The following is a 24,858-nucleotide window of genomic DNA, read 5'->3' as shown; positions in this document are numbered from 1 at the left end:
AGACTGTATATAAAAAGGATAGAGGCTCGGGAGCTCGTCACATCCGATGGATTTCACAGAAAATCCGACCCGGCGACTTCATATAGAAATAGGAATACTGGCTTTTAGAGGTAAATGGCAAAACCCGACAAGTGGATCATTGTAATGTGTGATTACAACCCCTTCACACACAGGCAATAAAAAAACGGATTCATTTTAGAAGTAAAGTTACATATAGCACCTTTAAGTACACAATCCATTTACAGTATCTGAATGTTGCAGCCCGAAATGACTTTAAGAGCATGCAAAAAGATTTAAAATGTTTTTATAGTGGTGTACTTTGTTAAACAACAATTTCATATTCAAAATCAGCAATCCATTTTACCATCTCTCTTTTTCCTTCGCCGTTGTCCTCTTCTATTGTTCATAACACAGGCTGTCACCAGAGAAAGGATGATGGCAGCAAACAGGAAACACACACCCCCAATCACACCAGCCAGCAGGGGCTCAGGAACAAAGGCCAGGAGACTGGGTGCTGCCGGATACATCTCCATACCTTAGGGCCACACATTACATGTTACCTCATAATAATATAACGAACCAGTTAACAATCAAACAATTAATTTATACCAATATTACATTTCTGACTTCTTATAGCTTCTATTTATTAGGGTTTAAACGCATCGTAGTTGATCCATACAGACCGGTCCCCACGGTTCAGCAAGCATGTGTTCGCAGATTAATTGCAAGTTTAACCACATAGAGTGAAAGTTTATCCTTTGTATGCGTTTTGTCTAACACATTCAATAGATCTTTAACCATTCCATCACTAAAAGAGGCAAAAAAAAAAATTGAATTTGGTACTCTCTTGCCATCTTTTGATTGATTTCGCCTCTCCTTGCACTTGGATGGACACACACAAAACTATGTCAAAATACCCGTCTAGGCAAGTTCTCTCGTAAACACAGTCGTTGTCTTAAGTGAATGTAAAGAGTTGAGAAAGAAACTGGATGTTTATCATTATATTGGAACCCAATAAACACCTGCTGTTGTCAATGTCATTAAAACAACAAGCTTTAACAAAGATTAAGCTATATTCAATTTATACAGTGAACACTATAATGCTATTTTACATTTAATTATTACATTTCTGTACCTGAAATGACTACTACAGTTAGACCTTACTTTATTTGTAGCTTGTTATATTGTATTATTATCTATCATTTATCTATCTATCTATCTATCTATCTATCTATCTATCTATCTATCTATCTATCTATCTATCTATCTATCTATCTATCTATCTATCTATCTATCTATCTATCTATCTATCTATCTATCTGTCTATCTGTCTATCTGTCTATCTTTTGTTAAAAAAAATTTCTTGCTGATCCAAAATATTATCCAAAAACTTAAGGTCTGAACCTTGAGTTTTGTGAACTGTTGAACCACTACTATTTATAATATTAAATCTTATTAATATTCAATTATATTTAGTAAGTTTGTAGTTTTTCCAAGCCTCATAAGAAAACAAAAACTCTTTCAATAATCCAGATATCAATTTTATGTCAAGATATCGAGTTCTGATTTGGCCTCACCTTCAGTAGAGATGACAACCGAGTCACTGGGCCCACTGACCAGTCTGTCTCTGCGAGACTGAAGACGCAGCTCATAGATGGAGTCCTGTGGAAATAAATGAAGAGGAAATGAACATGGCATTGAATAGGGACACTCAACTCCAAGCTGCCATTTTTTCCCAATATTTCAAACGTTTTACCTTAACAAGTCCTTGTACAATCATTTCGGTCACGTTGACAGCAATCTCTCTGTCTATAGTGACCCACTCCCCCTTTCCCCGCTTTGCCAGAAGTACAAATGAAGTTAATGGTGGAGACTCTTCTAGAGGTGGCACCCATTGCAGCAAAATACCCAGTGATGTACGATTGGCTGACAGCAAGGTGGGAGGGAGCAACACCTCAATGGTGGTCACCACACTGGGAGCGTCTGTTGGAGGCGCTGCAATGAAAACAAAAAACAGGTTTGGAATAACTTTATAGTTCACCAGGAAATGCTTTGAATCAAATAAAGGAATAAAGATTTGTTAAAGAAACTATAGACAGTCTAAACCTTACCATGTAATGTGTGTATCATGTGTAGAGCTAATTGGAGGCCTCATAAAGTGCATGATTTGTATGTATATATTTATATATAAAAAAATTGTGTTCACCTAGTGTCGTAATGGTGACAATCTCACTGAAGGGGCCAGAGCCCAACTTGTTTTGGGCAAGAACACTGAACTGGTAACTAGTGACAGCTTGCAGACCCGTCACCAGCAGGGAAGTTTTCGATGTTGGCACAGGGATTGATGCCCATTCATGTTTTCCTCTCACAGTGGGCTTTATCCTGATAAAGAGAGATATATGATATGATAGTCACAATAAAACAAGTCACTGGTCGATTGAAATGCTACTAAAATTCAATGATTCTCAAAATCATTTTAATGATACAGCAAGACAATACTACTGAACATGATTCTTCAATTTAAGGGTTAAAAAATAATATATAAACAAATTAATAAGTATTTTAAACTTTCAAGTATTAAAGGGTTAGTTCACCCAAAAATGAAAATTATGTCATTAATGACTCTCATGTCGTCTTCATCTTCAGAAGACAGTTTAAGATATTTTAGATTTAGTCCGAGAGCTTTCTGTTCCTCCATTGAAAATGTAGGAAGACGATACAATGCTGAATAAAGTCATAGTTTTTGTTATTTTCGGACCAAAATGTATTTTCGATGCTTCAAAACATTGTAACTAACCCACTGATGTCACATGACTACTTTGAGGATGTCTTTATTCCCTTTCTGGACAAGGACAGTATACCGTACACACATTTCCAATGGAGGCACAGAAAACTCTCGGACTAAATCTAAAATATCTTAAACTGTGTTCTGAAGATGAACGGAGGTCTTACGGGCTTGGGATGACATGAGAGTCATAAATGACAATTTTAATTTTTGGGTGAACTAACCCTTTAAGTTCTGTGTATTTAAATTAACAAAATACAAAAAAAAAAAGAATTTGTCTTGGTGACAGAAGACAACAACAACAGTGCGTAAAACTAAAGGCAATTGAATAAGATACACACTCAAATCTAGTGCTGCTGATGCATTCAGTTTGAGGTCACTTACCAAACAGTAAATCTCTGAGTGTATCCTCCATCAAACCCTGGCTCCCAGGACACATTGGCCTGACTAATCCCTGGATCCACAGACACGGAGGTAACAGCATGGGGACTTGTGCCTGAAGAAAACAGAACAGATAATATATTTTCTATAGGTAAATATGGGTTATTTTCATCAACAGGCATCTATTCCTTTCTCACCTAGCACTAAAATCATGGTTGCCACACTGACAGTGGCCACGCGGTTGGTGGCTAGACACTCCCACGCCCCCTGGTGGTCCTTACTGAGTGGACGCAGGACCAGAGAGCCATTGGATAGGACTATAAATGGAGAGCGAGGGGTGGGACCAACCTAAAGCAGATGAGAAAGAAACTGAAGCATGTTTTTGAGGCTTTAAATCCATGTCTGCTAGTATATGCTTGTTTTTTTTTTAGGAGATTAGCCTTTAAAGGAGTAGTTAACTTTAAAAAAAAAAACTTTTGCTGATAATTTACTCATCTCCATGTCATCCAAGATATCCATGTCATCCTTTCTTCAGTTGAAAAGAAATTAAGGTTTTTGATGAAAACATTCCAGGATTTTTCTGCATATAATGGACTTCAATGGGGTCCAAACGGTTCAAGGTCCAAAAGACGGTTTCAGTGCAAAGTAAGTTGAGTAAGTTTTATAAGCTCAAATGCTCGCCTTGCTCTGTTCTGTGATGCTCGTTCGTGACTCTCCTATTCGAACACGTTCATCAAAATGAACGAATCTTTTCCTGAGTCAACTCGTTCATTTCGTTCGTTGAATGAACCAAAGGACGCGAAAAAAGAATCATTCATTTTGATGAACGAGTTCCAACAGGAGAGTCACGAACGTGCATCACAGAACAGAGCAAGGCGAGCATTTGAGCTTACAAAACTTAAACTTTGTTATTTTTTTAATGAGCGATCGTTTCGCTTGATAAGACCCTTATTCATCGTCTGGAATCGTTTAAAGCCCTTTAAACAGTTTGCAGTTTGCACTGAAACTGTCTTTTGGACCTTGAACCGTTTGGTTCCCATTGAAGTCCATTGTATGGAGAAAATCCTGGAATGTTTTCATCAAAAACCTTAATTTCTTTTCGACTGAAGGACATCTTGGATGACATGGGGGTGAGTAAATTATCAGCAAAAGTTTTTTTTTAAAGTGAACTACTCCTTTAAATACACACATTTAAATAAAACACATATAAATATTTGCATTGGCAAGTGGTAAATCATGGTCATCTGAAGGTTATTGTGATTAAAAAACAACTTACTTTAATCCATGTGATATTAGGGGCGGGGTCTCCCTCGGGTTGACAGGGTATCACCAGCTCCCTACCCACTTCTTGTAGGTACTCGGCACGGGGCGAGACACGAAACGAGGGGGGGTCCTGTGGAGGATTGCAAATAGAGTCTCAGCAACTCAATGAACACTGAATTTCACTATGTGTAATTATTTTCCATTCTAGAGATATGGTGTTCACCTTCAGGATAACTTTGGTAGGCTCTGATTGGCCCATGGTCCCGTAACTGTTATAGGCTGTGCAGGTGTACATGCCCACCGCATCATCATTTGCTGCAGTTATGAACACTGAGCCCTCTGAGTTGAACATCCATCCTGGATACTGGCCAATCAAGATGAAGAGTATATAATGATGTAATTTGGGTCACAATTGAATAAGACACTTAATGATACACACAGTACCTGCTCCAGGTCCAAGGACGCTCCATCTTTGGTCCAATTAACATACAGCATGGGGGGTTCGGCTTGAACTGGGCATTTGATCTTTCCCCCCATTCCCACGGGAAGATACGTCTCACGGGGCATCCGAACCACTCGTGCAGGGTCTTTAAGAAAATCAGGATTTCAATTATGTCATTTATATTGAAATGGACCTACAAGGTTTTCATGCTTGAATGTTTAAAAAACGCATTATTTTCCCCATATTCTCCATTGTTGCAGCTCATATGATTGGATCTGGAAATAAAGCGAAATAACTGAGAAATATTCCTCAGATGCCATGTCTGTAATTTATAGCAAAACACCTAGCATTAATTCGTTTCATTAAAAGAAGTTATTACTCCACCACGTGTGTTGAACGACCACTTTGCGACAATATGGTTTGGGGAAACAGTCGTGACTAGGGTTGGGTATCGAGAATCGAGTATCGATTCGAACCGAGACTAACTTTTCGTTTTTCCCGGAATCGTTCAAAAGTTAAAATTTCGATTCCTAGTTTCGATATTCACAGTCTGCCGAGCGGAAGAAGAAACCGCTGAACAACAACAACGAAGAAGCGTCTACCAGAAGTGTTGGCATAACTACGCGAGTCGAACATGAGTACCTTACGTCGACGATCCAAAGTGTGGCAAAGCAGCGAGTTATGTCGTTGTATGGGAAACACACCCCTGTTTAGTTCTTGTCTCAATGAAGTCCCTCCTTCTGAAAAGTGCAATGTGCTCTGATTGGTCGGATGGATCAGTGTGTTTTGATTGGTCGAGCGCTTCAAGTGTGTATGGAAAATACTACTAAATAACTCAACCAGGCTCCTCCCCTTTATTTTGCGTATGCTTTGGGTGGGAATTATGTAAATGAGGAGTACTGTGACATGTTCGTTTCCTAGGCTATACAACTGAGCCCTTTGTGCTTTGTAACTTTAAAGCCGTTTTTCATGGTCAAACAGCAGAAAGTTGAACATGTAAAAGCATAATAGGACCCCTTTAATCACCCCTTTAATTTAAATCTTTAATCTTCGGTTGCTCTCTTTATCTGGTATACATGAAGATGAGATTTTAACATTGCAAAGCACTCACGTTTAACTCTGAGGTAGGCAGACGCAGAGGGCGGAGTCATTAGACCATTGGTGGGTGTGCAGGTGTAATTCCCAGAATCCTCAGGGATAAGATCTGAAATGAGGAGTGTCCCATCCACTAGGATTTTTACCCGTGATTTCAGAACTCTGTAAACACAAACATGCATCAGCAAACAGAAAACAAAGAAGACACACAGACAACACTAAATAGTTAAAGGAGTAGTTCACTTTTCAAAAATCTTTTGCTGATAATTTACTCACCCCCATGTCATCCAAGATGTCCATGTCTTTCTTTCTTCAGTCGAAAAGACATTAAAGGGTTAGTTCACCCAAAAATGAAAATTAAGTCATTAATTACTCACCCCCATGCTGTACCAACCCCGTAAGACCTTCGTTCGTCTTCGGAACACAAATGAAGATATTTTTGATTGAATCTGAGAGCTAGATCAGTCCTACATAGACTGCCTAAGGGACTGGCTCTTGATGGCCCATAAAGTCATTAAAGAAAAGGTTTAAATATTCCATGTGCCTACAGCGGCTCAATTATAAGTTTATCAAGCGACGAGACTACTTTTTGTGCGAAAAAACATAAAAAACGACTTAATTCGACTATTCTATTACTTCCTTATGGGCGCATGCGCGAGAACTGAGACGAGGACGTTCTTCTCCTTCGACTACTTTTTGTTACCGGCTGCTCGGAATTAAGTCGTTATTTATGTTTTTTTCGCACAAAAAGTAGTCTCGTCGCTTGATAAACTTATAATTGAGCCGCTGTAGGCACATGGAATATTTAAACCTTTTCTTTAATGACTTTATGGGCCGTCAAGAGCCAGTCCCTTAGGCAGTCTATGGAGGACTGATCCAGCTCTCAGATTCAATCAAAAATATCTTTATTTGTGTTCCGAAGATGAACGAAGGTCTTACGGGGTTGGAACAGCATGGGGGTGAGTAATTAATGACTTAATTTTCATTTTTGGGTGAACTAACCCTTTAAGGTTTTTGATAAAAACATTCCAGGATTTTTCTCTATATAATGGACTTCAATGGGAACCAAACGGTTCAATGTCCAAAAGGCACTTTCAGTGCAAACTGTTCAAAGGGCTTTAAATGATTCCAGATGATGAATAAAGGTCTTATCTAGTGAAACGATCGCTCATTTAAAAAAAAAAATTACAAAGTTAAATTTTTATAAGCTCAAATGGTCGGCTAGCTCTGTTAGGGTTAGGGTGTGATGCGCGTTCGTGACTCCCTGTTCGAACTCGTTTATCAAAATGAACAAATCTTTTTTCGTGTCATTTGGTTCATTCAATGAACGAAATTAACGAGTTGCCTCGGGAAAAGATTCATTCATTTTGATGAACGAGTTTGAATAGGAGAGCCACAAACGTGCATCATACCCTTACCCTAACCCTAACAGAGCTAGGCGACCATTTGAGCTGATAAAACTTAAACTTTCTAATTTTTTTTTTTTTTTAAATGAGCGATCGTTTCACTAGATAAGACCCTTATTCATCATCTGGAATCGTTTAAAGCCCTTTGAACAGTTTGCACTGAAAGTGCCTTTTGGACATTGAACCGTTTGGACCCCATTGAAGTCCATTATATGGAGAAAAATGCTGGAATGTTTTCATCAAAAATCTTAATTTCTTTTCGACTGAAGAAAGAAAGACGTGGACATCTTGGATGACATGGGGGCGAGTAAATTATCAGCAAAAGTTTTTTCTTTTAAAGTGAACTACTCCTTTAACTATTTAGTGGTCCATAACTGAACTATACAGTTCAATGACAATAAATGCTATTAATATTATTTCTAATAAATGGAATTAACACAAATAATTATAGGCGAAACAAATAAATCAATGAATATTTCATTTCCAGCTTTGATTGTAATTACGTGAAAATAAAGCATGGTTATACAATAATATTTGATGGCAGAATGCTGTGATTGTCCATAAAAATATTACTGTATTCGTAGGTCACTTACTCGATGTGAAACACGTTTTGGTCTTGTTTCCACCACTCATACGTGAGGTTAGAAGGATACGCTTCTGCTTGGCATTGCAGAATTGCATCCTGGGACATATTCATAGTGGTGTCCTCAGGGGGAATGATGATAATTGGAGGACCTGGTTGAAAGCAAAAGCATGCATGTGAGACTGAATGCATAAAAATCGTAATCAGCTTTAATGGGCATCTGGATTTGAGGAGGTTGTTTGTTCAGAGGTGAGATTTAGGCAAAAGTGCCAAATGCATTGTGTTAAAGCAGTACCACCAAAAGAGGGCAGTGTTTGTTGGTTTCATTACACTACAGATTGCCAGAAAAGTCACTTGAAATTCTTATGGTGTATGTGAAAAAAATTAATGTGAGAGACTGTGAAGGTTTTCAACCACATACTATAGCATTCTGTTGTCCAATGCTCAGAAGATGACATACATATGACAAAAAAAAAAAAAAAAAAACAGAATGGCAATGCTAGCCTTCACATTAGCCTTGCAGTTGAGCGATCAACAAAAAACTATATTTTTATCATCATGCAATTGAGGAACTTTTATTAATTGCCTAATGTTTATCATCTTTCACATCTCACACAGATTCAGAGCTGAAATCTTTCTAATTTAAGCAGGCCATTGCATAGTAAATAGTTCATATTTTCTGAGCTAAATGGTAGCCGGAACAATTCTTAATGTGAGTTGCAGTTGCAAACCATATGAAGCTGAGATTAAGGCTATTGACTTTGCACACAAATCCAACTGCAGCAAAGACTCCAATGTTCTCATACCAAATGCTGCTTAAGGTAAACACTTAATGCCCCGCAAGCCTATTTACATGCAGCTGGCTTTCTTCGCCCACGTGGACAAGACGTGGTGTGTAACTGACCTTTGACCTGCAGCTGGGTGGTGTAGGTAAGGTTCCCTTCTGAATTGGATACGTGACACTTGTATATCCCTGCCGTTTCCCTGGAAACCTTGGCTAAAGACAAGGTTTCATTGAGTACCTGTTGAGGGGAATTAATGTTTAGGTGGTAAACGAGACTGTCAAAGGAGAAAATGTGAACTCTACACTCAAGTTGACATGCAACATGATTCACAAGTCATCGTGCATCTATCAGAGTAAAACAGGATATTCAACCAGGGTAAAAAATGTAGAGATGTAGATTTGAATTGCACCACAAAAAGTTGGTTGTATATCAGATTGGAGCTGCTATGAGGTTGGAGGGGAGGGATTCATGAAGACGACTAAAACATGTGTTGAAGGGGTCATGAACTGGCTTTTTAAATTTTATTGTATTGTTGAGGTTGACTTATGACGTTCGCTTGGTTTTTACATTCAAAGACATCAAAATGAATAAGTAATAGGCTATTTTCTACCCTAGTTTTGAGCCTAGCTCAAAAACGCTCGGTTTTTATGGGCGTCTCGCATTGAAGACTTGGAAGTAAACGCCCACTGCTGGGAGTGTGAATAACAGTTTTACATATTAAAGTTTCAACACACCCGTCGATGCACGTGGGGGAAATTGTTTTGAAAACAACCAATGCTAACCGGAATGATTCGCCTATACATGTTCGACCCAGAGTCCGTGTGTTGCACCATTCCTGTCGGATCTAATATAGACGGCACAGCACGTTCTTTACTCTTAATCGGTCTGCAAATCCAGTCTTGTTCACAAAAAAATCCTCAGTGAAATGAAGCGAACAGACGGTCAATGTTTTACCCTAATCAGCTGGAACGTCATTAAAAATAAAGTTTAACCATTCCTATTCCTATATACTCTTAGATGTCAAAAGCTCAAGGAAAATCTGATTTCTCAGTTCATCACCCCTTTAAGAAAAGCTAATTCTTTTATGAACCGTCAGTCAACTAACAATCGACTGAAAAGCTGTGTACCTGAACTGCTTCTTGTTTCTCAGCGGCACTGTCCTCTTTTCTCCAGATGATGGTGGGTTTGGGGTTTCCATGAGCATCACACTGGAGGGTGAGAGATTCACCCAACATGACCTCCAGGAAGGCAGGAGGAGTCTTTATGAACACTGGAGGAGCTACAGCAGACATAACCATCAAAACCATTTTCATAAAGAAAATAAATACATAAAAAATATGCAAATAAATTAAATAAATACTTAAAACAATTTCCATATTTATTTCAATCCCCCCCCCAAAAAAATTAATTATTTAATTAAATATGTACTTTTAATATTGGCTTAATCAGGTAATATCAGACTAATTAGACTGAGAAAAAGATTATTTTCTTATACTTATAAGGTTATATATTTCACCCAAAAATGAACATTGTCATTATTAATTATCCTCATGTCGCTCCAAATCCATAAGACTTTTGTTCATCTTCGAAACACGAATTAAGATATTTTGGTCCCACTTTATATTAAGTGGCTTTACGTACTATGTACATTGAAATGAATAATTTGATACAATGGACTTATTGTGTACATGCATGTTTTCACATTGTACTTATATTTTGAAAATAACTGCATGTAATTACATCTGAAATTAATTTGTTGACCCTTCTCTTAAACATTAACCCACCCTTAAACCGACCCATGCCACCACACCTGTCCCTAACCTTACCTGTATCACACCTCAATAGCAGCAAAAGGTTTACAATACAATCTGAACACAATAAGTCCATTGTACTTATTTTTTTTTATGCAAGTACACAGTAAAGCTGGACCGATATTTTAATATGAGAGCTTTCTGTTCCACCATTAACAGCAACGCAACTACCACTTTGACGCTTTAAAAAGTTCATAAAGAGATCAGATTTTCTGAAGAGACACAATTGCTTTATATGATGAATTTAGGCTTTCAGTTTTTGGCTGAACTATCCCTTTAAGAACCTAAAATCATTGCTTTACACTTGCTCACAGCAGAGTAGTCTTTAACTTTCTCAAAGCGTAACACATGCAGTTATGTAATAATGGACATTTGCAAGTGAGACAAAACCTCTAAACGCATCGTATTTCCCCATAACCCTGTCAACACAGACATGTTTTCCAGCACACTCGCACAATGACAGCTTTTAAAAGCGCTGTAAGCTGACACTGTGCATATAATGGGCGTGAAACAGGCCACACTGGAGACTCGGACTGTGAGCGTGAGTTTCTGTCCTCTGTCTTCATTCTGATCGCTCGTACATGCTACAGTAACACCATCACATGCTAAAAGCCAGTCTGAGCCCTTCAGGATTCACACATCAGTGCTGAAGGAGTAAGAGAGTATGTGAGTTTTCAGACATCCTGAAGGTGTGATGAAAAGATTGTGTGCAACAGAAAGAGCTTGTGTAGGTTTTGATGAAAATGCTTGAGTTCTGTTGATATAAGAGTGTCACGAAAATTGAGATCGGATTACACAATTCTCTTTTATTTACTGCAACAAAGCTTTTATATGAGCTGCAGATGCTGCTTTAATCAGATGTTTAATCCTTTTCGTAAGAATACAAAAATGTCAGCTGCTTTATTGGCATGAACATGAAACATAAGAGCACCATTATAAAATATACATGCTTTTAAACAAATACATGTTCACTTTCTATCAAGATTATTTTTTAGGATTGAGCAACACAGCTGACATGCAAAACATAGGCCTCGTTTACACTGCATGGTTCAAGTGACCCAAATCCGATTTTTTCCTGCCATGTGGCACAGATCGGATATGACCGGTGAACGTGTAAGCAGGGAAAAAAAAAGCATGGATTCTGATTTTCTCATATCGGATTCAGGCCTCATTCATATGTGGTAATAAATCGGATATGAATCAGATACGTGCATTTGCGTGTGTCATGTAAGCAGACAAATCGGATATTCCCCAGCAATGCGAGTCGTACGTCATTAAAAAGTGTGCGATTATAGGTGCGATGGGGCAATGCGGAGGTTTCGTGTCTTTTGAAGAGTGCAGGCAAAAATGCAGAAATAAATCCGTTTTTGAAGACATTTCACAAGATATGAGGCATCGTTTTAAGTGCTCGTGGCCAGAGCCTCTCCTCTTTTTTTTCTCCGCCGTACGAGACCAATGTTTTGATGACTTATTGAAATATTGTGGAAAGAAAACACTGGATAATTTTATTCGCATCTGCATCCATTGAATTTCGTGCTGTTTTGCTTAATTTCCCGGGTCAGAACGTCTACATTTGGTAGTTTCAGCAGTGTATGTAAATGCAAAAATCGGATATGGGTCACTTTTACAAGATGATGTAAGCAGGTCGTCAAAAAAAAAAATCGGCTATAGTCAGAAAATCGGATTTGGACATCAAGACCTGCAGTGTAAATGCAGCCATAGTTTTGTGTCTGTTTCTCATTAGGGGTGGGCTGTATGTTCTTATCACATTATTTTTCACAGTATGAAATAATCATCTGGAATTACCAATTTTGCATAAAGCAGTGAATTAAAATTACTTGGACACAAATCAAAAATTCTGATTTGGAAAGAGCTAATTTTCCATATAAACGAATAGTTCTGACATGTAAAGCCATTACGCACGCTTGAATTGAAGAAACAACCTCAAAGCGTTTCTTATCTTAATAACAAAATGACTGGGGATAGCATGTGCAGTTGTAGGTTTATCGAAAATAAGTAATCGAATAAAATGTTTTAGCAAGACAGGCTGCTTATTTAGATAAACAAACAATGATAATGTTAGCTGGTGCATTAGTGCAACCACATTTCGACTATGCAGTAACTTTTTGGTTTAGTGGCTCTAAGAAACATGTTAAAACTAAATTACAGACTGCTCAGAACAGGTTGTGCAGAATCGTTCTGGGGTCACATCCTCGTACGCAACTGAATGATAACCATTTTAGGGAATTGGGGTTTTTAAAAATGGATTAAAATTATGATGGTAGAGAACGGTTCCTAAATACTTGGATGACTACTATGTGTTTTGTGAGAGATGTTCATGGTATTTCTACAAGGGCAAGGATAAAATGAATTATGAATTATGCGAGTTGTTTGTTTTTGATTTTACTCCCACTGTTTATTTTCTGCATGTAGACAGAGGACCACAATGGAAATAAGCCTGTGGCCTTTTTGTGTATTTTATCCTCGACAAATTGTATTGAAATGTGAAATGCATATGAATTGCCTTTGGCATGATTGTATATGTTTATGACCATTGTTGAATAAATCAAATCAAATCCCACCTGAGATGGAAAGGAAGTTCCATGTGCCGTTCTGAAACTCATCTGAGGTTCTGTCCAGCAGGAGAATTCGACATTCAAACCAGCCCTCATCCTCCAGAGTCAACTTATCCACCAGAAGAGACGCGCCTCGGCTCAATGACACACGACCTGCCCCGGAAATCAAAGAGACGAGCAATTATTCAGCAGTACTTCAGTGTGATTAAAAATGAGAGAACGCAAACAGCAACTCTGAGATCATGGGTTTGATTCCCAGTGAATGCAATGCAAGTTTTTTTCTTCTTCATTTGGCTAATGCATGCATGTCAGTTCCCCACAACACACAGTACAGAAGCAGATGAGTTGCATATTCCAAAAAACACATGCATATCTGAAACAACAAGTGCAAACCATTACATCCATATGGGATTATTTTAGCCCTGTTACTTCACAAGCCAATGAGGAATTTAATATGTTAATACTAAATTTAATACAGATGAGTGTTTAGTAATTCCATATACCCATATTCCATATATATGGGTTGGGGGCACTGCGCACTGGGGTATAGGCTGCCAGGTTGAGATGACAAACGGGTTGAAATTGTATATGGTGTGTGGATAGTGTGAATATAATGCATTTAATACAATATCTGTCAACTGGTCAACGTTAGACAAACATATTGGTCCGATTATTCATAAAGGAGTTTGGAGTTTCAAGGGAGGAATAACAAATCGGGAGGCCTAAAAAAACGTGAGAAACCTGGGAAAAACAGGAGTGTTGACAGCTATGAGCTATTTTGATGTTTATTTACAACTTAGAATTATTATTATTATTTTTTTTTTTTACAGTGCAGAGTTTTACAACATAAAAAAGAACGTTTTTATGGGCGATGGCCCCCTTTTACTGAATATTATCCACCCGCTTTGTCTCCACCAGGTGAAAATGTATGCCTTATCAAATTTTACATTAAAGAAACAGTAATTTTCATGCTATATAATTGATTAATGCAATGCACAACCCAACAAAATAATACAGGCCTGGTTTCACCGACAGGATTAAGCCTGAGTTCGATTAGGATATTTAAGTAGCTTTTATAAACGTGCCTTAGAAAAAAAACAACAAATCCCTGGTGTGCATTAAGATATATATTAATGCTTTGAGTTAAAACAGCTCAAACATGCATTATAGTCTGCGACTAGGCTTAAAACTGGTCTGAGAAACCAGGGGATAGATATAAATAAAAAATGCTTCAGCTCACGGAGTAAAAAGCACCACCTGTTTTTGTTTATTGCACAGGCACGTGGAAACATGTGGAAAGAGCAGCTCAACTCCATGGAAATCTGAACATCTCTCCGCATGATGTAACACGGTCAGCTGTTTTCCTCACATCCACAGACTCAAAACAAAACCACACTAGCACGAGTTATTGAAATGTGATATGAAAGGAGCAGACACACAATCAAAAGCAATAGAAACAGTTTTACTCTACAACTAGAACTCTTTGAAAGGTGATATGCGTGTCGTCTGGATATTCGAAACTGGTTTTTCAACCTCAACCTCCCCTACTATTTTGATTCTGCCTTTCTTTTCCCAAATTCCAGTGTTGTAAATGATGACACACTGATAACGGAGTGGATGCCGGCTGTGAGTGTGTTTCCGCTTGGCTGGAAAGCAGCCGTTGGAGTTTGACAGTAAGCCAAGTTCCTCAGTGATGGGATGCGTAGAATACAAATATAATGACAATTTAATGCAGAAACGTTACAGCCGAGGAATTCAAATCCAAACACACCTGGAGTCTGACATGCCGCTGAACCCTCCGGTGATGCGTGCAGGTGTGCCAGTACTAGATCTGCACCTCCAGACTTCAGTCAAGCATCAACAACCCCTAAATTCAAGTGTGTAACTCTCCTCACAGCAGCTGTGCTGATGATGGCAAAGTGATATCTGTTGCTCAGTCAACCGCAATCTGCTCTTTAGCCAATGGGAAACGTCTACTCTGACCATGTGAGGCATGCAGCAAAACTTCATGAAAGAGCAGAACTGAAGGCCTGTTCTAACAAGTCAGTGCCATCATAACATCTCTTTATCTTTTATCAAACGTGCCGCAATATTCTCTGCTTGACATGTCTATTCATCAGACAGACCACAATTGAGATCTATTAATACCTCAATTTGTTTCCATACAATATTGTGATTAAATAGCCAAAGTCTGCAATCAAAAGCCAGAGGATTTCAGAATCTGAGCTGCTGTTCACATTTATTTTATAAAATGATAACTTCTGACCTAAAAAACATAAAAATAGACAAAAATGACAAATAAATGAAAATACCACAAGAAAAAAGGAATTTTTGGAAGAAACATCTGAGATAAATGTAACTTTTTAAATAATTTAGAAAGATGTTTCTTATTTGATCAAAAATACACTATTGGAGGTAATATTACACTGTTTACTATTTGAATTGTAGCTCTCAAACCGTATTCACTTTATAGCCCTTAATACTGTAATTGTGGATTAATGTGGGCACAGAGGTGTGATCCTAATTTTTATTTATTATAAATGTTATATCACTGACTTCGATAAAGTTTTGTCTATCCATTTGTGTGATTTTTTTTTATTTTGGGGGCATTTTTGAATTTATTTACTTCAAAAAGTACCATATTTTCTGTGTAAATTATGCTTATTTTTTATTTTATTTATTTTTTTTAACTACATTAAAGTATCATTCCAATAAGTTCTTAGAGCTAAAACCTAAAGATGAAGTGACTTTTCTGTCACCCGGTGGCTTATTTTAGTATGCTCTAAATTACAGTTTTCCCCATTCATTTATTTTTTTTCATTTTTTTATTATTATTATTATTTTTTTTTTTATTATTTTATTTTTTATTTTTATTTATTTTTTATTATTATTTATTTATTTTTTTTAATTTTATTTTATTTTATTCCCCATTCATTTCTATGGGTGCCCACTTAACATTGTAGAATTGAGTCAAAAAAATTGTGTGTGTTCAGGAGGCAAACTTAGGAAAAGTAGCCAAGTCTTTTACCGCTCAGATCAAGGGAAGTATAAATAAATCAAATCTATTTTGCCCACATTTGTCCAGAATACGGTTTTAGGGTTAAATGTAATTTATTCCTGTGATCAAAGCTGAATTTTCTTCAGTCTTCAGAGTCACATGATCCTTCAGAAATCACTCTAATATGATGATTTGCTGCTCAAACAACATTTATGATTATTATCATCAATGTTGAAAACAGTTGTGCTGCTTCATATTTTTTGTGGAAACTGTTGCATTTCTATATTCTTTGATTAATAGTACAAAAAGAAAAGCATTTATTTGAAATAGAAAATCATTTTTGTTCAATTTAACACATCCTTGCTGTATTCATTTCTTTTAAAACCCCTGTTGAACAGTAGTGTAACTGAGACTTCACTCCATTAAGTCCGAAAAAGAGCAACATCTGAGCAATGACAAAAGCAATCCCGACTTCTAAACACAGGGTCATTTCCTCAGCAGGTGACGGCTCCATTGAACAGGAACAGTATAACAATCAATCAAGCAAAATTCACCGCCTGAGGGTTATTTTTTCAAACCCACCACACAGTATAAACAGCGAACTATGACTAACAATTAAGCCCAGTGTAACCTCAGAGCTGCTGCTGTGGGGAGAGTTTGAGATTTGCATAGATAATAATTGACTGATCTCATCCTTCAGAAGCGCTCGTTTCACAGAGCAGCAGCCGGTGTGTGTGTTTACTGTCATTAAAAGGTTCCTCTGATCCAGGGTCAGAGGGGGAGGGTGCTTATTAAAGCAGGAGAAGGGGGTAAAGCAGGGTGTATCTATGACAGCAGGTGTGGTGGATGTTCTCTCTCTCTCTCTCTCTCTCTCTCTAAAAAAAACAACCCCCCCCCAATAAATAAATAAATAAATATTCAAGCAATGTCAAGTTCCTTTGGATGAATATGGAAGTATGGAGAAAACAAACACCAAATGGACTTGAATACATTAAATTAAACACTGATTGTGTGATTATCAACACTCACTTACCACACATGACGTGTAAGCAAAGTGTAACGCTGCTATTGGACACTGAACTCTTTCCCGCCACGGAGTGTTTGTCCATCAATGAGAACAGAATGGAATGCCCCCCCCTTAAATTCTCTCATGTTTCCATAGCGATGAAAACATGGGGTGGGTGTTTGGATTTGAATTCAGTTGCCGTCGAAACCCAATGGGGCAAAAACACAGGGAGGGAGGGGCAGGTCACGGGAAACGTTTGTGCTTTGATTTTGAAAAATTACGTGTAGGGTTGGAGAAAAAAGAAAAAAAAAAGAAAAAAACGTTTTAATTTGAGTGGATAAAAGGGTAGAGAATCGGGTGAGACTGAATTACAGAAAGAGAGAGAGGGGGGAAAGTGTTTTTATTTGAACTGAGACAATAGCTCGGACTGAGTGACAGATGCAGGTCTGTTTGGGTTTAAATGTGTAATTCAGCATCGCTTCTTACTCACAGTCTTTTAAAAAAGCAAAACACGTGGCAAAGAGCATCAAATCAAATGCAATTGTAAGACCCACTGTTTAGACAAACATTACGCATCTCTACAGGAATGGGCTCTTAATGACCCCTCAGGGCAAGTTATTTATGAACAAAAATCAAATTACTGTTGCAAGTATAAGATGAATTTCAAAGAAGGTCCTTCTGGATCAATGATGAACCCTCAACAGCCAATGAGCACTCGGTGACCTTTGACCCCCTCCAACCCATAATTTTCCTCCAGACGCGTCCATCATTCCGCACGGGTCAATACTGACATGATGGCCGGTCACCAGGACCCCTGCGACCAATCAGAGCCTGCGGATTCCAGACATGTAGGGACAAAGCAACATGCATTTTCTCGCACTTTCATCTTCTTGTCGCAAAATCTACATTCCTTGTTTTTTCTGATTGATAGTGTATACGTTTTTAGCAAGTAAAATGCCTTTTAGTACAATTAAAAAAAAATAAAAAAAACACACACCTTCAAGGTTGTGGTACATGTCTTTTCGTCGATATAAATATTAGCAACTGCAGCAAATTGCAAATATCTTTTGCTCAGTTTGGGCCTGAGGTGTTGCATATTCTCACTATATCATACTATACGAGCCATAAAAGACTGAGCCAAAAATATACAAATGCAAACATATTATCTTGTAAACTTTTTTGCAAACAAAAAAAAAATCATTTATTTCATGCCATACATTTTAGTTTTCAGCCATTCCTCTATTCTTTTGTCAATTTGCTTTCCTTTATATGCTAAGGCCAGTGGTGGAGGAAGTACTGAATCTCAGTACTTAAGTAAAAGTACAAATAACCAGATAAATATTTACTTTAGTAAAAGTAGAAGTAACACAATGACAACCATGCTTAAGTAAAAAAAAAGTAAAAAGTACCTGATTTTAAATGTACTTTAAGTATTAAAAGTAAAAGTACTTGCATAACATTTATTCTCTTAATGTCTATTTTTTTCTAATGATTAATAAAACATTTAATTCTAACCCGTTCCACCTAAAACTCCTATAATGATGTTCAATAATGATGGAAAAAAATTGTTGTCACCATTTCTGAAACAAGCTTGCAATTAGGCAATATAGCTGCACATCATGCTTATCCTTACTATATATTAATAACTATGTTTGGCAGTAAATGCGATTCATTTATGGTGTAATTCTGAACCTCTTGGCTTGCCATAATCCTAACCAAACGTATATTACACACGGTGTGTTTCCTATGCACATAAAAACAAATTTTCGCGTATAAATTGCACGATAAACACACTGCGTGCGAGACGCATTTAGTGTGACCGGGTTGATATATCTATGGCAACCAAACGTCACTGGTGAGACAAACGTGCAACGAACGGACGGTCAGATTACGTCAGACGATCAGAAAATGTAATGAAAAAGTAACAGAAGTTGTAGAAATGTAGTGGAGTAGAAAGTAGAATAATTGCTGCAAAATGTAACGAAGTAAAAGTAAAAAGTATGCACTATTTATTCTACTTAAGTAAAGTAAAGATACGTGAAAAATGTACTTAAGTAAAGTAACAAAGTATTTGTACTTCGTTACATTCCACCACTGGCTAAGGCTAAGGTTCAGGTATACTTTATTGTCCCAAAGGGAAATTTTTCGTTCTAGGAAACGAGCGGTTTTTCGGCGCTTTCCGGCACTTGTGCAGACCAAAGCGCCGGCGGCCTCGGATCACTTGGAGGTGGCTGTGGTAACAAGAGGTAAAAACGATATCAATACTGTTCGTTTTCTCACACAAACCGCTCGTTTCGTGTCTTAGGCCATCAATGTGTACTTACATTTACGAGTCATTAAATCATGTTTAATTTGGACTTCTCCGTGCATGCTCTTTGAGATGGTGACCATAGACCTCCATTATATGACCGACAGACAAGAACGGTTTGACCTAAAAATATCAAAATTGAAACTACTGTGGAAAGAAAGACACCTAAATCTTGGATGCCCCTGAGGTAAGATAAACATCCCAAAAATTAATTTCAAAGTGAACTATGCCTTTAAGGCCAGAGATACTGAGTTTTGAAAGGTCTAGGTGATGTTGATTGGAGGGTAATATGAGCAGCAGTCAGGATCTTGCCCTGTGGGGGGTTCGTGCGCCTGCCAAAAGATCTTCTCCACGTGGTGCTGGGATTTTGACATTGCCTTTTCAAAAACCCCTGGCCCTTAACTCCCTCAACATACAGGACTAAAACTCACCCCGGGGTATTTTGGGCCATGTTTCGACTCCTTTGAAAACTGTTGGATGAGTCATTTTTCAACGACAAGAGAGAATGTTCTGGTATGAACCGAACAGTGACACCTCCAAGCTTGAAAAATCATTGGCCACCCCACTGACCTAAACCAACCAAGATTTTTTTAGTTTAAATTAAAATAATAATTGAACGTCTATACATCAAACGCTTTGCTTAATAATTTCAAAGAGCAACAAGCACGTCATGAAATTCACTCAAACCATATCAATTAAAAATGAAATTAATTTACTTTTTCCAAAATGTCTTTTTTTCTTTCAAAAATTAAAAATGAAATAGTAAACAGTTCTGTTTGTACTTGCTTGCTCCCATCTTTGCTTACATGTGCTCAGCTCTGGGTACATATGGTTTTGAGCCAATCGCCTGAGCTGTAAATGTCATGCAACTATACACCATGACAACACTGATTGGCTGATAGCAACACAAGAACACAAATAAGCTGCGTCCGAAATCGAATGCTTACGATTGCGGAATAAATCAACATCTGTCATTGTTCGTTGGTGTTGTATGTGTGTTTTATGAGGTCCAACTTAGGTAAATAAATGGTATTTCAGAAATTCCACAAAAGGCGTGATCTGCGAGCAGCTGACCGACGCCTCCTCTCGATTGTCGGCTCGGACGACGTAAAAACGCAGATGAAAACAGGAACAGAACTAAAAATGGCGCGAAGTTGGTGCACTGGAATGGGCTCTTTAAATTTTTGCACTGTTGTGACAGCGTATGTCACGCGACAACAACATGCCGCATGTAGTACCCAAATCATTCGCTAGTGACTATCTTAAGCTTTGATGTGAAAGTCTATTATACACACATTTAACAGCTTCAAAATAATAATAATAAAATGCGATAAAATATATTTAAATTGACAAATCAACATTTAAAATAAAATATGAATAATATATGAACATTTTAAGTATTAAAAAATAAATAAGATATAATAAAATGTATAAAATAAGATAAATTAAAATTAAATAAAAATCTAAAATATAATAAAATATAAAATAATATAAAAAATAAAATAAGATACAACATAATAATCTAAAATAAGATAAAAATAAAATTAAATAAAAATCTAAAATCTAATAAAATCTAAAAATTTTAATAATTATAAAATTGTATTTATAATTAAATAAAGATTATAAAAAAATCTAAAAATTATATAAAATAAAATAAATTACAAAAAATATAAAAAATAATAAAATAAAATAAAACAAAATATGTACTAGTTATAACATCTACCACCAGCCAAACCCCGATTCCCTTGGTGTCACCCTCAGATTTCCACAGTCCCATCTGGCCACCCCATTAAAAATCTCCCTGAGGTGACACTGCCAGTGATTCGCTCACTGCGGGTGGCCTCTTCCGCTGTCCGGCTGTGGAAAGCAAACATGGAGCGTTTCGTTTAGTTTAGCCTACTCTATCTTTTCCCATATTGTTTTGTTCGGGCTGATCTTTTCCATCCCTGGGTGCTAAACCAGAAGGATAACCCCTCTATTGTCTGTGGCCAACGGAAAGCCATGTGATTGTTGCAGCTCGTCACATCCGTGAATGCGGCCATGCACAGAAAGTGTCACAAAATTACACACGGCACCTATGGAGAAAGACGGATTGTATTGAGAAAGGCCTTGAACTTGTTTTTCTTTGTTCCACCCTGTGTGAGTTGAAGGATGACAGGGCCCTAATGCATTATGGGACGTGTTTTGATTTGAATACAATCACAGATATGGGGGTTGGGTTAGGGGGTGAATGAATCCCCGGCCCTATCAGCTCTTAACCCCTTTTCGCTGAAACACCCCCCCCCCCTCGACCACTATAATCGCCTGAACCCTCTATGAATAGCTCTTTGTCATGGGATAGATTACAGTTAACGTTGTCCTTGGTGCTCTCCGTCTGGCAGGCTTACGGCTTCGTCCCACAGATCAGACCGAGGTTCAGACACACGGGCTAATGCTTGAGCCCGAAGCCACGGATCAATAGAGCAAACGTTTTACTGCCACTAATTTCAACCAGCTATTTCTAAATGACCTGTAGGGATTATTGGGAAACCCTTTAAATGGATATAGATGTCAGTCAGTGACATATAACACTGGACCGAGTGATCCTGAGCTTTGGAATGTCTTAATGTTCATGTGGAAGTAAATGATTGGCTAGACTATAATCCATGTAAAAGTTCAAACAAAAGTGCAAACATTTCAGCTGAGCCAATATCAAAATTTATGATACCAATACAAATCATGTGTTTGTCTTAACTCCATCCTACAACATCATATTAGCTCAAAACTACAAAAACTAACTTCATCACTACAGTTTTTAATGGCTTTGAAAGTATTTTTAAATGTAATTTATTCCTGTGATCAAAGCTGAATTGTCCACTCCAGTCGTCACATGATCCTTCAGAAATCACTCTAATATGCTGATTTGCTGTCAGATTATTATCAATCATTAATTCACTGATGAATTCAAAAGGACAGCACTTATTTGAAAGACATATTTTGTAAGAATATACCATGATAAAAAATAAAAATCTATTTAATGCATCCTTGCTAAGTAAAACTTTTGAAAGGTAGCTTAAATTACATAATACTGCATATACTTGTGGTTAGAAAATGATGGTTTAAATGGTTTAATAAAAAAAAATATATATAAATAAATTAAAAAACACTACAAGCAGGCTTTAGCATAATGGTTAGAGAAGTTCATTAAATTAATAGCAATTCATGACTTTTGCCAATAAAAATCTTCTCCAGTCAGGTGATTTTATTCTACTGGTACTTTTAATGCACTTCCAGTACCACATAACCAGTTTCCGCAGTTAAAAACAGGTATTGTGGAGAAGGAACCAAGTTTGGCGATCCCAATACCACAGACATGCGGTGTAAAATTGGTCTGATCTGGTTCCTTGATGCCCTAGATTAAACCCACGTCTTTGTTTGAGACGGTCCTCCTTCTAAGACTCTGGGAACGTGATATCTCTTAGTTTCTTTGCTCTTTTTACAAGATGACTACACCTGTTGAGTCGGAGCAGAAAGACAGGTTTCAGGGTAAACTCAAAGTCTTCCTTATTCGTTTTTTGCCATTGTTTCCTTGACTGATTAAACACAAGTTACCTAGACTTCAGTTGAGGAATGTAAGAAATGTGAAACCAAAACCAGTGGCAAACCATAGGTCAAGCAAAGGTAACGTGACATTGCCTTTGAATAGATCTGGCGATGAAAGGGTATATCGGAGAATAGCTGATGAGCTGGGGGAGGGGGCGTGGTGAATGAGGGGACTGGAGGATACATGACAGATCTGGGAAATGAACCTGCTTCCAATTGAGTAGGCTATGCTTCTGGCTGTATGCAAAGCTTAGGAATGTATTGTGAACATCCCAGATTTAATGTGCGTAAGCATTAACATGATTCAGATTTTTTGTTTTTAGTTTAGTTCAATTTAGCTGAACAACCCAAATTGATCAGTGAGGGCAGGCATGCACTGACAAGGTTGAAAACATACTTACTGTATACCCCCTCTATTATAAGCATGCACTTATATTAAGCCTCAGGTGCTCTTCGTTACGGAGTCACACTTTTTATCTTCCCGGTCAAAAGTGACCGGACACCTAAAAATTAAATGTCCTCCATCCCAGTAAAACCAATGCAATTTATTTTTGTTCTATAATATTTATTCTTTGTAATTTAGTATTTTGAGACAATTTGATTGAATTTATTAATATTTATGCAATATTTATGGTCTATTTTTCGCCATGGAAATATATATATATATATATATATATATATATATATTTTTTTTTTTTTTTTTTTTTTTAATATAGAGTCTAGGCCTTCAGAAAAAAAATATTTTTTGAGGAAAATTAGCACCATCTGGTTACAGTATAGAAAAAAAAGCGAAGAATCATGGTGTAACTACTAGATGGCATGTACAGCTCTCTATGGAGAGGCATGGGAATTCCCCAGATGTTTATGAACACATTTTTTTTTATATAGTTGAAACAATCTAAAAAACTTTTTTTTAATAAAAAAAAATGTAAAAAAATAAATAAATAAAAATTTGAGAATTTTTGTGTTTGTCAATTTCCCATTCATTTCCTATGGGTCGGTCATTTTTGACCGAAGACCACAAGTGTGACTTTTTTTACGACCACTTAGCATGCTCCGATCATGACCTCAATTTTTTTTTGTATTCACATACATAATGCCATAAAAGTCACCAAGTTTCGTAACATTCCGATGAAGCTGTGATTTTTAGAAATTCAAATCAGAAAGTTTTTCGGTCAGAAATGACCGAAGAGCACCTGAGGGTTAATCATATTTTGTGCACTTTTCCAGATTGCATTTAAAGCATCAGTCAGGTATATCTCAGGTCTATCATAAGTCAGTCAGTTCAGAAAAAAAATAAAATAAAATAAAATAAAATAACTGTTAAAAAAAAAGGAACACTGCATCCCACAGACAGAGTAGCTTTATCACACTCTCTCTCGGGGGGCTCTTTTCCTAATTTCCCTAATTATGAGGTAGGGAACGCGGGCACATTTGATCAGCTCTTCTTAGACTAACGGCTCTTGACGGACCAGGCCGAGCGTTCAAGACCCACAACTCTGCACATCTCCGTCCAGCTGTTCCAAAGAGACGGCATGAAACGCAATTCACAACACATTAAGTGTGCGTAATGAACCATATTTACAAGAGTAACAGAATATTCCGCTGGAAATAAACATGCTAGGCAAACATTAAGGTTAGCGAACAAACCACCCAGGGATAAGCAATTTGTCCACACCAGATTACAACTAGCCTGGTAATACCAAACTCTGCTACTTCGCTTTGCTTCGTAGACAGAGTCTGGCATGGCATAATTGAAAAGTGTTTTCTTTCTCGCTTGTATGATGTTTAAAATCATTGGTTACCCGTTAGCCAATCACATATCACGCATCGAACT

The 24,858-nt window shown here is 37.4% G+C and overlaps 1 protein-coding gene across 1 annotated transcript in view; it reads right to left on the bottom strand.

Annotated features, from left to right (window-relative positions):
- Positions 1-24,858, bottom strand: part of igsf9b (immunoglobulin superfamily, member 9b) — a 51,337-nt gene that overhangs the window by 6,302 nt on the left and 20,177 nt on the right. The window contains exons 4-17 of the mRNA XM_039674474.2: positions 13,134-13,280; positions 9,868-10,019; positions 8,860-8,977; positions 7,966-8,107; positions 5,983-6,128; positions 4,874-5,016; positions 4,653-4,793; positions 4,443-4,559; positions 3,364-3,514; positions 3,170-3,281; positions 2,207-2,382; positions 1,757-1,995; positions 1,578-1,662; positions 365-535 (exon numbers count right to left, since the gene is read on the bottom strand). Of these exons, the coding sequence (XP_039530408.2) occupies positions 365-535; positions 1,578-1,662; positions 1,757-1,995; positions 2,207-2,382; positions 3,170-3,281; positions 3,364-3,514; positions 4,443-4,559; positions 4,653-4,793; positions 4,874-5,016; positions 5,983-6,128; positions 7,966-8,107; positions 8,860-8,977; positions 9,868-10,019; positions 13,134-13,280 (2,040 nt within the window). The remainder of the gene's footprint in view (positions 1-364; positions 536-1,577; positions 1,663-1,756; positions 1,996-2,206; positions 2,383-3,169; positions 3,282-3,363; positions 3,515-4,442; positions 4,560-4,652; positions 4,794-4,873; positions 5,017-5,982; positions 6,129-7,965; positions 8,108-8,859; positions 8,978-9,867; positions 10,020-13,133; positions 13,281-24,858) is intronic.

Source organism: Pimephales promelas, chromosome 14, assembly GCF_988280905.1.
Source record: "Pimephales promelas chromosome 14, fPimPro1.hap1.1, whole genome shotgun sequence".
Lineage (NCBI taxonomy): Eukaryota > Metazoa > Chordata > Actinopteri > Cypriniformes > Leuciscidae > Pimephales > Pimephales promelas.
The sequence above is the reverse complement of the archived record's forward strand: the minus strand, read 5'-3'. Positions and strand labels throughout refer to the sequence as shown.